The sequence below is a fragment of the Haliotis cracherodii genome, unplaced genomic scaffold (genome assembly GCF_022045235.1).
Source record: "Haliotis cracherodii isolate W230 unplaced genomic scaffold, xgHalCrac1.p SCAF_1, whole genome shotgun sequence".
Taxonomy (NCBI): Eukaryota; Metazoa; Mollusca; class Gastropoda; order Lepetellida; family Haliotidae; genus Haliotis; species Haliotis cracherodii.
The window spans coordinates 51568459-51586471 of record NW_027266264.1 but is presented as its reverse complement, the minus strand read 5'-3'; the positions used below and the strand labels follow the sequence as shown (position 1 = coordinate 51586471).

Genomic DNA, 18013 nt, shown 5'->3' with positions numbered 1-18013 from the left:
TGGAATACTCTGAAGGGCAGCATCAAACACAACTTATTCACTGACACTTTGAACCCAAGACCAGTAGATCCTGACATAGCTAAGGGATGCAACTCTACACATCAAAATGTGGCACCTTAAAACACTTGACCATTAAAAAACCCAGAACTTTAAAACAATCAAAAGTTTTATTTTTTATTTATTTATCCTGGATCGAGTGGCCTGGAACGCCTCCAGTTAAACTCCATGAACTATACCATCAGTGTGATGGGCCAAGGTAATCAAACAAAGACCTATTGCATGACAGACCAGCACACTAACCACTGGGCCGTCACTCTGCCTGAAGCATGCAATTAAGCAGGATCTCTCTAATAATAGAACCTGTAGACTCCATGTATATTTTACTGCCTCCTGCCACCAACATCTTAGGACAGAAGCAGCTTTGAAGTTGACACATTGCATGATTGCCCACACTGAGACAGTGTTCCCAATATGACAAAAATAAACACATGGCAGTTTTATTCACTAAAGATAAGGATTTAAGCACAACTTGCATGCAAGACTGTCTATGTAAATCCTTAACATCAAGACTAGGTGTGTGCTCAGGGGTTGTATTTCTCTGTAATTATTAAACATTTAGAAAGGGATTGATTGAACTGCTGCAACAGAGTCAAGTGATGCTGATTTATAGAATTAACCTCATCCAATAAACAACACATGTCTGGCAGTGCCAAGGTGACTACTTAATAGTTTCTACTGCTTGGGTGTAATCACAGTTGAAGCAAGGTCATTCGTTTACCTCAAACCGGCTGCTCTAATGACTTCATTTTAGTGAGTGAGTGAGTTGGCTTTAACAACGATTTTAACATTATTCCAGTTATATCACGGTGTGTCAGCTTAATGTGGGAGGAAAGCCCGAAGTGATGCAGGTCTCGGAGGCTTACCACTTCGGTGAAACCCACGAGCACGGGTATGGTGCTGAAAAGCCTAGAAACATAATTGGGGTGAACCGGGATTCGAACCCACAATCATAGATTTCTGGCGTCCCCAAGGGACGTAACTCTGCACAGCGAATCGCGGCACATGAGGTCTGTCACATGACTGTGAAACCGACTTTCATAAAAACATATGAACACAATTTGACATTCATACATATTTCACAAGACCCTATTCTTGAAATGACATAAACACTGACAGACTACTTCCACATTCCTAGGGAAACCACTGGGAATTTCCTTGTCCAAATACATTAAAAAACGTTGTTTCTGATCATTAAGACCTTTTAATCTTGAACTCAGCGTTTTAGCATACATTGAGAAACGTTTGACTGCATGATCTTTCACGAAAATCCTCGCTAATAACCACCACAGGTTCATAAACAACTTCAGAAATCTTTCCATCCTGTTTATAGTGTCTGCCATTTTGATGTCTCGTACTGGATGACAATATATTAGGACGGGCTGTCATTGAGACTGACTTACTGACCTAGTTCTTAGCACACCTTTCTCACCCAATGATGATATTATTTGAATACATTTCTATTAAAACAAACTACAACAGATGTTCCTGTAAAAGCAAGTTGAGCATATATATACGCTGATGACACCTCTCTTTTGAGGGAACTATTTTATTCTGCGATACAGCTGGTTGTTGTATGACTGTCAGAGTAAAGATCAAGACACTAGCTCCGACATTCATACAGTAATGCCATCACTTAATGAAGGTTCCTACTCCAGAGAACTCACACAAAGTGAAAGTCACATCTTAAACATATAACTTCAGTCATCACTCAGAAACTCATTAACATTTCACAAAGAATTCCTCCATCCTCCATTCTGCTTCTGTCAACCGTGTTTCAAAAACCATACACCAACTGTTTATGAATGATTGTCTGTATAATCTAAAGCAACCATTAGTAACCAATTTAGAACATTTAAAACTGCATACATCTCCAGCTTGTTTATATGTGAAGTGATTGTGTATGCTTTTCTATGTATCAGCAGATAATGTATTATTGTGCCAAATATATAAATGTACTATGCTTGCACCCTTTCCTATGAGGACACACTGTCCAATAAAACTTCTTCTAATATTGCCAACTGATGGTCCTGTTCTCGGTATATGATGCCGTCAAAGAGAAGTTTGAAAAAAACATGGCATTCTTAACGGCATATTTCATAGTCTTATATTTACTATCATGTCAGATTGTATCTAACAAAACCAAACACATTCTTTTCTCATGCATATTGATCATATCTACATGCTGTGTTCTATACTGCCTGTTTAGGAACAAATAAGATGTCTTTAGTTGGTGATAATCCTCATCTTCATCCAACCCCCTTTCACAACTCCTCTCCTCCAGCAAACCGTCTGGGTGGGAGACAGGTCCAGCATTCCTAGAGACAGTGTGTGTGGACAAGTATCTGGGTGGGAGACAGGTCCAGCATTCCTAGAGACAGTGTGTGTGGACAAGTTTCTGGGTGGGAGACAGGTCCAGCATTCCTAGAGACAGTGTGTGTGGACAAGTATTTAAAATTGGGTGGGAGACAGGTCCAGCATTCCTAGAGACAGTGTGTGTGGACAAGTATCTGGGTGGGAGACAGGTCCAGCATTCCTAGAGACAGTGTGTGTGGACAAGTATATAGGTGGGAGACAGGTCCAGCATTCCTAGAGACAGTGTGCGTGGACAAGTATATAGGTGGGAGACAGGTCCAGCATTCCTAGAGACAGTGTGTGTGGACAAGTATCTGGGTGGGAGACAGGTCCAGCATTCCTAGAGACAGTGTGTGTGGACAAGTATTTGAGAGATAACTGATAACAGTGAGAGGGTGATAACCAAAGCAGTTGACCACCTTCAACAGTACTGCATCCTTATCAGGGCAGGGGAGGGTGATGTCTAGAAATCATACATACAAAACTAATAATGGTTATTGTATTCAAAATACTGAGCATCCAGGGATGGAAATTGTCAATCTTGTCAATCATGCCATTTAACTTGCAATTCAAGGTCAGTTATTAATACTTTCATTTGAACACATTTACTTTACTTTAGGTATTCTAGCAATAAACAGAAATGATCTCACATTCACCTCAAAATCCTATCAAATCCATGATACCCTATATATATTAAGAACCTGTGGCCCAAAAGTCATGGAGCCCGGTGTACCTATCCCATAATCTCATCACAATCAAATCATCTCCTCCAGTGCAATACCTGTCTGCATGAAGCTCTGAGGACACACCAAAGGAGCTCACTGAAGGATCTGAGTGGGACAACATGGACACCTTTTGAGGGAGGACCATAGCAGGAATATTTGTTCTGTGTGTGTTTTCATTTTAACACATTAAGAATTAAGCTGAATAATAGCTGACAGCTAAGCCAACAGGGCCTTCACGAGTGGTGACCTTCCTGGTACGACTCGACATATGACTCCACATACGACTCTTGCTCAGAAGTTATTTGATCAGGGTTACAACATTCAAGGCCTCAGTAAAGATTTCAAAAAGTTATATGGAAGAAATGTGGAGGATATTTCCAAATTTGACGAATAAGTGGCAAAAATTATGCCCGATGCAATTCCCTATTTTGACTTGAACCACATGTTCCAGGTTTTTTTTCAGGTGAACAATTGACATGACTTTTTGCGAACTCCTGGTATCATCACTATTTCATAGTGATTCACAAACACATGCTTACGATATAGTCAGAATCGTACTATCGACTCTGCTTTATGCAGAGATTTCTATTGGATATGGAAAGGGTTTTGTCGCTTTAATTATATTCAACGGAGGTGTCCACAGATAAAAACCCAGATAGGTACCTTACACAGAGTAAAAAATCTGATTTTAACAATATTGCCTTTTCAACTTTGTATTAGCTTCAGAATATTTGATTTTGATTAAATAACAGATGCCACTTGTAAGAGGTGAGTGAGTGAGTTGGGTTTAACACAGCTTTTAACAGTATTGAATGTTATATCGCGGCGTGTAAGCTTAATGTGGGAGGAAAGCCCCAAGTGATGCAGGTCTCACGTTTATCACTTCGGTGAAACCCAAGAACACGGGTATGGTGCTGACAAACCTAGAAACATAATCGGGGCGAACTGAAACAATCATAGGTTTCTGGTGTGCCCAAGGGACGCAACTCTGCACAGCGAATCATGGCGCCTTAGACGACTGGGACACCCACGCTTCCTGTGAGAGGTGAGCCTCAAGTGATGAAGGCCTTAGAAGTTTACTACTTTGGTGAAAACCATGATCACAGGTATGGTGCTGACAACCTTGAAACATAATTAGGCAGAAACTGGACTTGAACCCATGATCATAAGGTCCTGGCATGGCTAAGGGACACAACTCTAGACAGCAAACTAGGAACCTCAGATGACTGGGATACCCATTTTGGCACATTTAGGGGAGTAGGACGCTCAACAGGTTTAATACGGTATTACACAACCGCAGAAAGTACTCACACGAGCTTAAGCCGACAATACCACTGGGTTAGATGACAACAACAAGATGATTAGTGATCTGTTAGAGTTTACACCAGATTGTAATTTGACGTTATCCTTTAATATCAAGGTAGCATTATTGGCGTAAACTATAACAATTTATCAAGGTGTGTGGGTTTATTACAACTGACAGATTACATACATTTCTGTCGTACAAGAGCATAGTTGGAAGCCTTCTAGCTACATAGGAGTGAAAGAATTTCTCATTTTTTTTCAGCCAATTTGAAGTGTGATTTTTGCGTGAGGGATTATTCTGTAATTCCTTCCACAAAGATGAAAGAATGTTCTACTAACACTATGTAAATAGTGCCAGGCAGGATCAATATGTCATATAAGTTTAATGAGAGGACTTTGAACCATATCCTGCTGAGCTGCTTGTCATATGAAGACTGGAATTTACTGAACTCGGGCAGTTTACGATAAAATGGTATGGATCTCTGGTTTCCCATTTTTTACCATTTGATAATTGTTTCCTTGTTTGATGCAGGAGCCGATCTACAATTACGACTTTATTCAGTATTTTCAAACAAACATTCCTGTAACTATTAATCAGCATTCGTTATGGACTTGAAGCTGGTCATGTCATAGAAATCCGATGCCATCACAGTTTAAATGATTGCAAAGACCATGTACATACTTTATGAGAATTCTATGGGAAATAAATGGTTGCAATTTCTACAGCAGAAATCTATTAAATCTTTTTGATCAACCCACTAAATGATCAACAATATGGGAAATGGTTGCATGAGAAGAGGATGCTGTTTTGCTCATGGCTGTAGGGTTACAATTTAAATCCAATCTTTATTCATTTGCTGCTCGACCAATTCACGGTTCAATCCTGGGTCACATTCAGTGAAACTAAGGCCAGCTAGGAGTTACACATGTGCTTCGTCACACATTTCTTAGGCCAAACTCTTAAAACAGATGAGGGGGAAAAGAAGGAATTTTGATCTTTAAAAATCATAAGATCACAGATTATTTTTGCAAATTAGATGTGTCAGAGAGAGAGAGAGAGAGAGAGAGAGAGAGAGAGAGAGAGAGAGAGAGAGAGAGAGAGAGAGAGAGAGAGAGAGAGAGAGAGAGAGAGAGAGAGAGAGAGACTTCACCGACATCATGACTGACCGACATCCTATAGGACTGACCACTACATATACATAGCCTATTTCCCTGTTCCACTGCACATGTGCCAATAAACTTCATCAAGCAAGCCTCATAAACCTCAAGGGCCTGCAATTAAGCCTGTATCAGGTGAGGCTTAAAGCCACTTGTACCCCCCTGAGAACGTAAACTGGACTCGTAAACACACACCAGGTGAAACACAAGATATGATATAGATTCTACCTGTGACAGGTAACAACACTTCTCCTCATTCAGGTGTCTCGGGCTAATTTCTTCTGGATCTAGTTACCTGCTTTTATTGTTATAGTAAGCTAGAAAAGGATTTTCTGTTTCAGTTTTGTATTCAGAATCTGAAATGGTGATGTGTAAATACAGTCAAACCTTCTTGTGTCAAACTCATAGGGACCTGAAAAACAGTTTGAGTTATAAGGGCAAAACATCAGGGGAACTTTATGCATAATTTAGACACTTGGGTCAAGACAACTGGGAATTTGACACATCAAAGTCCGACAAGAGGAGTTTCAGATGTAGCAAGAAATATGCTCTGGAATCTACAAAATATATATTCAGAGACATATCAATGAAAGTGATTCAATATATTCCACTGCCATATCTGAAGGGAATCAAACTTGTCTGAAGGTCAAGCAAGCTACCACAATGGTACCTGCTGCCCCAATTAAGAAACTGCCATGACAGAAAAAGAATTATCTTGACTTCGGAAATTAAGGGAGTGATTGTTGCATACACAATGCCAGATTGACACAGAACACAACACAAATAATAATTGGATTCAATCATTTAAGAATTAAATCAATATCCAGAACAAAATCAACATGGTAAATTTGAGTTGTGTTGAGGTAATCAGAAGGTCTTTGACAAGCAACAGGGATCTGTGAAGGGGCTTCACGGAGCGATACTACAACATGAAACTTACAAACTTGCCAAACTTTTCAAATTAACAGTAATGAAAACAACTTCAAAGTAGATCAAATTAACAACAATAATGATAATCATAATAATAATAATGTTCATTTTTATAATGTACCACATCCAAAACCTAAATCATGCTCAAAACGCAACATTATGACCCTGGTCAATGGATCAGTGTACACTCGAATTTCATTCTCAGCTCCTTGGGGAGTATGCAATTTGGATAAGGATTAACCCTTCAGCTTTTCCTTTTATTTCACACTCCCTTTATTTCACCTGATTGCCCATACTTTTAAGACATTTAAGACAAAAGAGAGGTATTATTTCATTTGTTTTGGGCCACAGACTATAATTTTGTGATCCTGACTTTCCCAAATTGGTGAAATATCATGCAACATTTGATTTTGAGGTATTTTTACCTAGCAAATATATTATTCTCCTCCAAAGTGGAATAAATATCACTGCAGTTAAACAAGTACATATTAATTTGTTTCATTACTATTTTGTTTCAAATATCTATCACATTATATTGGATTTCAATCTTTGTACTCTTGGCTATTATAGTATGTCACATAAAACATGCACTTATGTGCGGGACTGTAATTAACTTCTCAGACAAATTCAACCCAATGTGTTTTAAAATAGCCTCATTTTATTTATGCACATAAACAACATTAATTAAATGCAACACTAGACATATCTAATCATCGTAAAAAACAATCTGGTCAACAGTGTATCATGATTAATATACTTCCAAGCTACAGAGGAGAATAAAAAACCCAATTTCATCCCACTATCTTCTATTGTTCTCTACTGAGTTTATGTCTGGGACTAAAATATCCATTGCTTCCAGTCATTTGCTAATCACCCAGACTAATTGAAAACAGACCCTGAAACAAAAACAAAGTTAAGACCTTTGACAGATTACTCAGAATTAGACTGTCTCGGGTCCTAGGGATCAACTGCAGGGGATTCAATCATGAAGACATGTGTCGTAAATCTGGCCAAAACGGTCATTTCTCAATCATCGTTAATTTCAAAATAAATGATGCATGTTATGAAACGCTAAATGATTCAACTTTGAGGGATAAAGTGACATTAATGAAGGCACTGTTTTAATTGGTCGGATAACATTTTGAATTACAATTTTGACACCAATATGCAAATGGTCCAATTGACCAGTACCTATCTTACAGAATGGAATTGTTTCGTAGTGCTGAAGATATTGAATACATTTCTCAAATGATTGGTTTGCAATAAATGGTATATGAGGTGATTGATTGGTTGGTTGATTTGTTGTTTAATGCCGCACTCAGCAATATTCCAGCTATGTGAAGGCCATCTGTAAAATAATCGAGTCTGGACCAGACAATCCAGATATCGACATCATGAGCATCGATCCACGCAATTGGTATTGATGACATGAATCAACCAAGTCAGTGAGCCTGACCACCAGATCCCGTTAGTCGCCTTTTACGGCAAGCATGGGTTGCTGAAGACCTATTCTACCCCGGAATCTTCACAGGTGAGGTGAGGTGAGGTGAGGTGAGGTGAAGTGAGGTGAGGTGAGGTGAATTAGGGTTTCATGCCACATTCAAGATTGTTGCACTTATAAAGCAATAATCATGCACGTGTGTGTGGTTGCCTGTACTGGTCCAGACTAATGACGATTTTATAGTGCTAGCCCATCAAGAATCCATGCAGGAGCTTGCAACGATTTGTGACTAGGGATGAAACCTAGGATCACCAGTTCCAGTTCCAGTTCAAACAACAATCAAGGAAGGGGGAAAATTTGACATCAACACCACCAAAGAAGGCAATGACTGTCCCATCTGCTGGAAACGGTTATGGCCTCTGCATTTGTATGTTTGTTTGTTTCTGGTTTAACACCCCACTCAGCAATATTCCAGCTATATGATGGCGGTTTGTAAATAATCTAGTCTGGATCACACAATCCAGTGACTGACATCACGAGCATCTACGCAATTGGGATACAATGACATGCATCAACCAAGTCAGCAAGCCTGACCACCCAATCCCGTTAGTCATCTCATTAGACAAGAAATTGTACATCTCTTGAAACAAGCATTGGTTGCTCCGTGTTCTGGGATGGTGGACTATCGTCAAAAAGGGCCAGACAATAAACAGAGCATATTATACTGCACTTTTGAGGCAATCATGTGATGAAATTAAGACTAAGAGATGTGGAAAGGTAAGCAAAGGTGTGCTCTTCCATCAAGACAACATGCCATTGCACATATCAGTCACTGCCATTGCAGCAATCCATGAGTGTAGCTTTGATCTCCTACAGCACCACCCTATTCTCCTAACCTGGCTTAGACCACCATCTGTTCCTAAACATGAAGAAACCTCCAGCCAGAATCCATTTTCACGTGAACCATGATGTCATAGCAGCTGTGGAGAACTGTTTAGACAGCAAAGAAAAGGACTTCCATGAACCCCGGATAAACACCTTCCAACAAAAGTATCAGAGTGGAAGGGGAGTACCTGGTATGAAAGAAAATTAAAATATTTTAATGTCTTAAGGTCAAGTCTTTCTATGTGAGGCTCAGAACCCTCGTAACACACAGCAAACTGATAGATGATCCTTGATGCATAGTCTGTCCATGAACCACATTATTTCCAATTGCCCTTTCCACAATGCAAAAGTCCTAAATGAAGCAAGTCTAGACTTTCTCAGGTTCAGGTTCAGAATCACCCATCTCACTAGGCTTCTTTTCAATTTGAATGAAGTTATTTTTTTCTATCAAAATTACAAGAGACTTAAGCCTAAGTCTACTTGGAGGTCCGGCAGCCCTTTTCCTCAAGTATGAATAAAGCTGTCACATGCGACTTTCAATATGGCGGCAATGGAGCATCCATGTTTCATTGGTCTGGTCATTTCACCAGCAGTATCAACAAAGTGACAACGTTATGGAAAGAAAGACAACTGATGTCAGTAGCTCAGCTGGTCTTTGATCAGTTGAGCTAACGATGTAGGCCTGCAGGTTTTATAAAAATACACTCCCACACACATTTCCCTGAGAGTCCTTTCTATGAAGCACTTGTAGGTCACTCCAGCATCAGCATACAAAGTGCCCTCTCGCCTGTACCCCAGGGATATCCTCCCAATACTATTGGAGCCAAAACTTTCATGTTATACCGCTTTTTACACAAATGGCATAACTATTCAAACACTTGATATTTCAAAACTAGGCTACATTGCTGCTCAGAAAAAGAATAACCCAGAACATGGATAGATTGAATGCATTTCCTCATGCGAAAGTTAATCATTTTAAGTGTTTGTGTTTTGTTTATTAGATATCACAAAACACAAGCTGTCATCGCATGTCAATTTCTAGATATTGGAAAATCTCAATATTTGTCATTTAGTCGTCATGTTAAAAGTAATATTATTTGATTAACACTTGTCATAATAAGCACCCACATGCTCCCTAAGTCAAGCAAAAGGTAGTCTATTCACTTTTCTGTCATTGGCAGATATTGGGTCAATTATCCAGATACCATATCATTTTCCAAACAGGTTAATAATATCATTTAATTCAATCATATAGGAGTAAATACATTCTTATTTTCACAAAACAATACCAATTTGATACATGTTTTCGATTTCTAAATTTCATTAGTTGAGTGATCCTAAGTAAGATGGCCAGGTTAATCAAATCATTTCTTACATACTGTCTTAATCACTGCTTGGATATTTGAGAATAGTTCAAACTGTCCCTGAACCTTAGAAAAACACAATTCGAAACAAAAAACCATAAAAGCATCCATCGTCTCAAGATCCCTGAGCTAATTGAAAAAAATACTCTATAATTTTCTTTCTACAAAATCTCCTGACAGACTAGGAGGCGTAATTGAGAACGCTGCATCACGTAAATATTTCTGATTGCATCAGTGATATGTACATCCAATATTGATGGCAATCAACGCCCAAACATGACCCCCTGGCTGCAAAATTTCAGGGTGAGTGGGCTCTTTAATCTGCCAATTAAACTCAGGGTGCAAGCATTACGTGAGAGCATGGCTGCAGGGGCGAAAGAATGGGATAAATTGCATAGGTAGGAAAATTGAAAAAAAACTTTGCTAAAGAAAACTGTAATTTCAAAATTAAAAAAAACAATGCATATTTCTTCTGTTATAAATTGATTCCAATTCTATTTGAAAAAGCAGCTTTATTCTATTCCAAATATATAATCTTACTGAAAATGTACCTGGGACGTATTCCCATTAAAAGTTCCTAACAGTAATTACAACAGATCTCTATTGGCATGAAATGTAAAAACACAGTGTGCAAGATATGTACTTGTACACGACATTTTATGTGTTATCAATTACCAGTGCTTTAAAAATGTTGTTTTCGATATTGAGGTTCAAAAGAGCTACATATATTATTCAGCACCTGCGAAGGATGTTCTGAGGACCTCATTAAGAAGAGTACTTCCTTCACTGTTTCTGTGTGATCCCCCAGGAAACAATGACGAGGAACAGTAGCCTGTTTGTCCAGAGTGAGTGAGTGATGTAGGGTTGAACACTAATAGTATTTCACTCACATCATGGCAGGTCAGATTTTGTGTGAGAAAAGCTCCGCTTTGAGATGACACGAGTGAGTGAGTGAGTGAGTGAGTGAGTGAGTGAGTGAGTGAGTGCATAGGCAGGCAGAGGGGGTATTAGGTGAGTGAAGGGGTAATGGCTTGCTTAGAACTGAGTGAGTTTGACGGGATATCTGTGATATTAAAGAATAAAACTATATCTCTGTTGAGAATATTCTTAATTTGCAGCAAGATAAATGAACGCTTCACTCAATAGCCTACCCTAAAAGCCCCTGACCACATGGTATTTACATCCCAACATATCATCACAGCCTCTTCGAAAAACTGTACCTGCTCTCAAAACTCATCTTAAGAATCATATTATTTCTCAATATCCACCACCTTGAAAACCCCCACAAACAACCAACCACAATTCACTGCAGTTTTATAAAGATGACATACAGGTGTCTAATGACACTCCTCATCAAAAGTGAACCTCAACGAATACATTAACATGTGAACGTCCTGTTACCTTGTACTTGATCCTGAGTGTGTCGTGCAGCGCCCCCTGGTTGCAACCACTTGGATAAGGGTGCACATTCAATGTGCTTGGTACACACGACATATTAAACTCACAACACAGCACATGAAGGTATGCACGTTGAGCAGATTACACATTCCCATGCAGGTAAAGACACAGGTGTACTGCAAGGTAGACACTTCGTGACTATCATCTTTATATTCAGTGCATGTTTTGGAAGTGGAAATGACAACATGCTCATACAGAGGGCCGTCATCATTTGACCATGTGTTTACTTACATAAACAAGGGAATGTTTATTATGTAAACATTGTCATATTTTGGTGACAAAGGTACAAGAGGAACAAAACATTTATTTACTGTCCAGGGACAAAGCTGATGGATATATAGGTCTTGGGCAATATAATAATTAGGACACAATTCATTATTAGATTTTCAAACAAAATTTGTAAAATGTGAAGTGGGAGGCATTTAATTTTGCTTTTTTTAAAACATATGTATACATGAACTGTCAGTGGATGTGATTCATGACAAGCATGATGGAATGTTTGCTAGGACTACACAAATGCATTTCATCAAATAAGGGAGAGAAAGAATACTACACCCATATCAATTTTCTTTGTCAGTGGGCACTTGGGACAAAAAACGATGTGAGGCAGGGTGTTGGTAGTGAGGCGTGCAGGAATGAAAATGGCATGGTAAATTGAGTAAGTGTTATTTTATGCCACAGTCAGCAATTTTCAGCTACAAAAGGCGTGTAAATAATCAAGTCTGGGCCACGCACAACAGTGGTTGATAACATAAGCAGTGATCCAGACAGGTCACACATGAGCCCACTTAATCCTCATTTTAATCATGTCTTATGACAGGCATGAGGTTCTGGGAATATATCCGACCCAGAAACCCAACAGAGCTGAGTGTGGAAAGAGGTGTTGACAGGCCAAAAATCAAACGCTTTGATCTGAACTGCGGATCCTTGCATCTAAGGGACACTACTCTCCGGTGTCCTCAACTACTAAGTTTCAAATGTCCTCATACCAGCATAAACCATTATTACCACCAGTACCAGATATTTTCAGTTCAAAAATAATAAGCATAAGGAAAATAATAACTAGGGTGATTTATGAAAGTAGATTATTCAAAATTTGATCTGAAAAGATATAAATGAGATTACATATAATTACAAAAATATTTAAAATATAGAGACCTATGATTTGACCAAAAAAAACCATTAGAAAACTGCTTATTTAAGTGATTCAAACATGTCTGCAATGTCATTCTTTCAAAAATAAAATTGCCATATTTTTTCAACATATTTTGGACAATTAATAAAGATAACAATCATAACTATCTAATGATTGGGGTATTTCAACTAATATTTTTTTACACACATGCCCACCCTAATGTTATTCACCAGATATGATTAAAAAAAATATTTTTCAAACATATCTTTAATTCATTTTCACCCTCAGCAAACAGCTATCATGTTCACAACCTTTTCATAAAAATACCTCATATTTTTTTTAAGCCAACAGTATTGACTAACTGTAAACATGGAAACAGTTTGGACACCAATGCACTATCTTTGACAGTGATGCAAGTGTTGAGTTAACCAGTGCAATTGAGAACTGCATATCTACAAGGTTAAAGGTAAACTGTGAGTGGTTTAGCCTTTGTGTCCCTCTTTCACCAACTTTGTGTGTTTATATATAGACTGCTATGTACATGCACTCAAAATACTCTTGGTCCTTTCATAACAGTGCTATTTGTATGTACTCAATACAGGCCTTGACTATTCATGATACCTCTATGACGGCATAAATGCCGAAAAATAGCTGACATTATATTCTTCCAAAGGGATTCCTATTACCCGTTGAATGTTGTAAATCTTTATTGGATTAGAAGGCTAACTCTATCCAATGAATTCATAAATGAGTGTGTTGGCTTAACAGGGCTTTTATCAGTCTTTTAGTTTTTCACTGCATGTCAGATGAATACAAAAGAAAAGGTGACAAAGGTTGTTGTATGTTTACCTCTTTGGTGATCCACAAATAAAGGATATTGTGCTGACACACCAAGTTCCATAATCAGGGTTAATCCTGGATTTGAACTCATGACCGGTGGATCCTGGTACAGGAAAGGGGAGCAACTATGAACTGTGAATTTTGACACCAAAGTCAGTTGACACCAAGTGCTTCTTCAGTGCCTCGGACCAAATGTGATTAATACCCTTTGTCAGTCACAATGTCTAAAAGACAAACAAATATGAAATAGCGTACCTTTTTTGGATATCGCCTTCACGTTAAAATATCAACGAAAGTATCCAAGGGTTTTTCTCCATCACTGCAGAATATCAAACTGAGTCAACAACGGGAGTTTTCTGTCAAATGAATATTGACCCAGGCAGCTGTCACACACTAATGTTTTGTCTGTGTCAGTCTTGGCTAAATCTTTTTCTTTCTATGTCAGCATGTGACAGAATATTGATGAAATATTCCAGACTAACTGCAGGGTTTATCGATGTGAGGTGTGGTTGTATCAAAAGTGACAGGTATAGACAGTAATCTTCACGGCTGTCAATCTGCTATCTCAAAGACATGTATCATTCACTTAAAACACAATAAAATGTCAATAACAAAATCCCAGTAACAATTTCAATGGGTGAGGGGCACAACAGGGGTGGACACGCGATCAATGCTTTTGTCCCTGAAGGGAAAATGCAAGTGTGAAGCATATAAGGTAACTACTTCTTGAGTTGCTGTGACATGCTGATTTGAATAATATTTCAGTTAAAGTGAGCTTGGGTTTAATGCCACTTTGAACTGTGATGCAGGTCTGCAGACATTTACCAATTGGGTATGGTACATGATTAAGGGAGCCAACACTTGAAAGTGACTGAAACATGAGTGAGTCCATTGCAACAAGTAGTCATAACAAAGACTAGGGCACCAAATGATATCACAATAAGTGTACATGTCAGCTACACCCTGAACACTACTACACCCCTACCCAGGCCCCAAGTCTCTACACCCTGTACCCTACTACACCCCTACCCAGATCCCAAGTCTCTACACCCTGAATCCTACTACACCCCTACCCAGATCCCAAGTCTCTACACCCTGAACACTACTACACCCCTACCCAGGTCCCAAGTCTCTACACCCTGAACACTACTACACCCCTACCCAGGCCCCAAGTCTCTACACCCTGTACCCTACTACACCCCTACCCAGATCCCAAGTCTCTACACCCTGAATCCTACTACACCCCTACCCAGATCCCAAGTCTCTACACCCTGAACACTACTACACCCCTACCCAGATCCCAAGTCTCTACACCCTGAACACTACTACACCCCTACCCAGGCCCCAAGTCTCTACACCCTGAACCCTACTACACCCCTACCCAGGCCCCAAGTCTCTACACCCTGAATCCTACTACACCCCTACCCAGATCCCAAGTCTCTACACCCTGAATCCTACTACACCCCTACCCAGGCCCCAAGTCTCTACACCCTGAACACTACTACACCCCTACCCAGGCCCCAAGTCTCTACACCCTGAATCCTACTACACCCCTACCCAGGCCCCAAGTTTCTACACCCTGAACCCTACTATACCCCTACCCAGGCCCCAAGTCTCTACACCCTGAACACTACTACACCCCTACCCAGGCCCCAAGTCTCTACACCCTGAACACTACTACACCCCAACCCAGGCCCCAAGTCTCTACACCCTGAACCCTACTACACCCCTACCCAGGCCCCAAGTCTCTACACCCTGAACACTACTACACCCCTACCCAGGCCCCAAGTTTCTACACCCTGAACCCTACTTTACCCCTACCCAGGCCCCAAGTCTCTACACCCCGAACACTACTACACCCCTACCCAGGCCCCAAGTCTCACTGCCCCAAGTCTCTACACCCTGTACCCTATTACAACCATACCCAGATCCCAAGTCTCTACACCCAGAACCCTACTACACCCCTACCCAGGCCCCAAGTCTCTACACCCAGAACACTACTACAACCCTACCCAGGCCCCAAGTCTCTACACCCTGTACCCTATTACAACCATACCCAGGTCCCAAGTCTCTACACCCAGAACCCTACTACACCCCTACCCAGGCCCCAAGTCTCTACACCCTGAACACTACTACACCCCTACCCAGGCCCCAAGTCTCTACACCCAGAACACTACTACACCCCTACCCAGGCCCCAAGTCTCTACACCCAGAACCCTACTACACCCCTACCCAGGTCCCAAGTCTCTACACCCTGAACCCTACTATACCCCTACCCAGGCCCCAAGTCTCTACACCCAGAACACTACTACAACCCTACCCAGGCCCCAAGTCTCTACACCCTGTACCCTATTACAACCATACCCAGGCCCCAAGTCTCTACACCCAGAACCCTACTACACCCCTACCCAGGCCCCAAGTCTCTACACCCTGAACCCTACTATACCCCTACCCAGGCCCCAAGTCTCTACACCCAGAACCCTACTACAGCCCTTCCCAGGCCCCAAGTCTCTACACCCTGAACACTACTACACCCCTACCCAGATCCCAAGTCTCTACACCCTGAACCCTACTACACCCCTACCCAGGCCCCAAGTCTCTACACCCTGAACCCTACTACACCCCTACCCAGGCCCCAAGTCTCTACACCCTGAACACTACTACACCCTGAACACTACTACACCCCTACCCAGGTCCCAAGTCTCACCGCCCCAAGTCTCTACACCTGACCTCAAATGATTTAACTGTCCTCCATCCTACCCCCCACCCCTATCGCACCCGTACCCCTACAAGAAACAGTATCACCCCCACCCCACCAGCCACTGTACAAAGGCCCACTCCTCTCCTGCTGCCATACAAACTGATCCCCCTGTGTAGGTTCACCATATGGACCCTCCAGTCTTGAATATTTACCTTTCTGTTGTCAGATGTCACGTCAATATTACACCAGTGATACAAATTTCTTCAATGTTGCATATATGTAAAGCCAGAAACCAGAATTTAATTTCCATTCAGCCGAGTTTGATGAGTGTAGCTGATACATTAAGTGGCTGCATGGCTGAAGGGTTGTGTAAAGAAGGACTGAAGGTGGCCCATTACACTGTATCAAAGGTTGCAGTTACACATAGAAATGTCAAGATTTGCTTGTATTTAGACTGGAATGTGCCACAGAAATGTTATCTGTCACAGCGTAATTTCACAGTTTGGACATTCTAAAAATGATTCAGTAAGGCCGGCAACCTTAAATTCTTTTATTATGAACAAGTCTGTTTCATATTTTGCATACGTTGACCATAAAAAAATTAAAAAATGATAATTAGATATCTTTTTTAAACATCTTTTTGTTTGTGTTTTTGTATATCTTATTTTTCTTAGTAATCGTCAAATCAACATGAAACAATATATCTATATCATTGGGCAGACCAATTTAACTACTTTAACAGATTTGTAGCCCAAAATACCAGATGGCAGAATATAAAAATAGAAAAAAATGAATTTACCATTGCCTATATAATGCTTTCCCTTACAGGTAAAGTCTTCAAGATTACTTAACAAGATTTTTTTCCATTATAAATTTTTTGTTTTTGAAAATGGCTAAAAAGTTACAGGACAGTCTGTAAACATGTAATTAAATTGTTGTTGGTATATTTGCCCCTGGGATTTTAACCAAGTAAATCTGTGCAAGAAGAAAACAAAATGGTCTTGCCCAAGGTAGCCAATAAATCACTTCAAGGAATGTCATTCATGAGAAAATATCCGTGGCTTTGAGTGAGTGTACGTTGATGTTATCATGAACCTGCAGAGGAAGCCACCATATCTAGATGATCAACAATATCATGAAAAATGAAATAAACATTATATGGTGTCAAGCTAAAGATCCTTAAGCTGTTGTGCAATTAAATGAGAAGGAGAACCATGCTGTTGACAGTTGTCGTGTGATTATAGCGCATATCTAAACTCTTTTACATCATCGCAGTTTGACGATAAAATATGAAAAATTGGTTTAAAAAATGAAAAATTACATAAAACATTCAAACAAAGACAACTTCAAAGTTATTTAATTCAAGTGGAAAGGGATAAGGTTTCAAAATATGTTAATGTCGTAAATATGTGAGGCACGGAATAGTTGGCACACATCGTTACATCATGAACCGAGGATGTGAATATGATGCAGATGACAAAATGGGTTAAAAAGAATCATTAATGGGTGAAAAAATGCTTTTCCCTCCTGGGAAAGAACAAGTGTGGGGAACACTTACCCCAGAAACCTTTGCAATGTAAAGACGAAGTTCGCTGTGAACGGTGGCAAACAAACATCTAGCTTCATTCATCATTGCTGGGTCTCCACATAAACTCAGTT

The 18013-nt window shown here is 40.0% G+C and overlaps 2 protein-coding genes across 3 annotated transcripts in view; one reads left to right on the top strand and one right to left on the bottom strand.

Annotated features, from left to right (window-relative positions):
* The window catches only part of LOC139479117 (semaphorin-2A-like), a 322677-nt gene that overhangs the window by 279093 nt on the left and 25571 nt on the right, over positions 1–18013 (bottom strand). The gene's annotated exons all lie outside the window — the stretch shown is intronic.
* Positions 8897–16263, top strand: LOC139456222 (uncharacterized). The gene is made up of 2 exons (XM_071237809.1): positions 8897–9047; positions 15479–16263. Exons 1-2 carry the CDS (start codon positions 8897–8899, stop codon positions 16261–16263), a joined length of 936 nt encoding a protein of 311 aa, XP_071093910.1.

What these genes read in the sequence shown, in the direction of transcription:
- LOC139456222 (XM_071237809.1), top strand. Translation starts at nt 8,897, where the DNA reads ATGAAGAAACCTCCAGCCAGAATCCATTTTCACGTGAACCATGATGTC. An exon ending in GAGTGGAAGGGGAGTACCTG is followed by an intron (nt 9,048 to 15,478) that starts GTATGAAAGAAA and finishes ACCCCTACCCAG; the next exon opens with GCCCCAAGTCTCTACACCCC.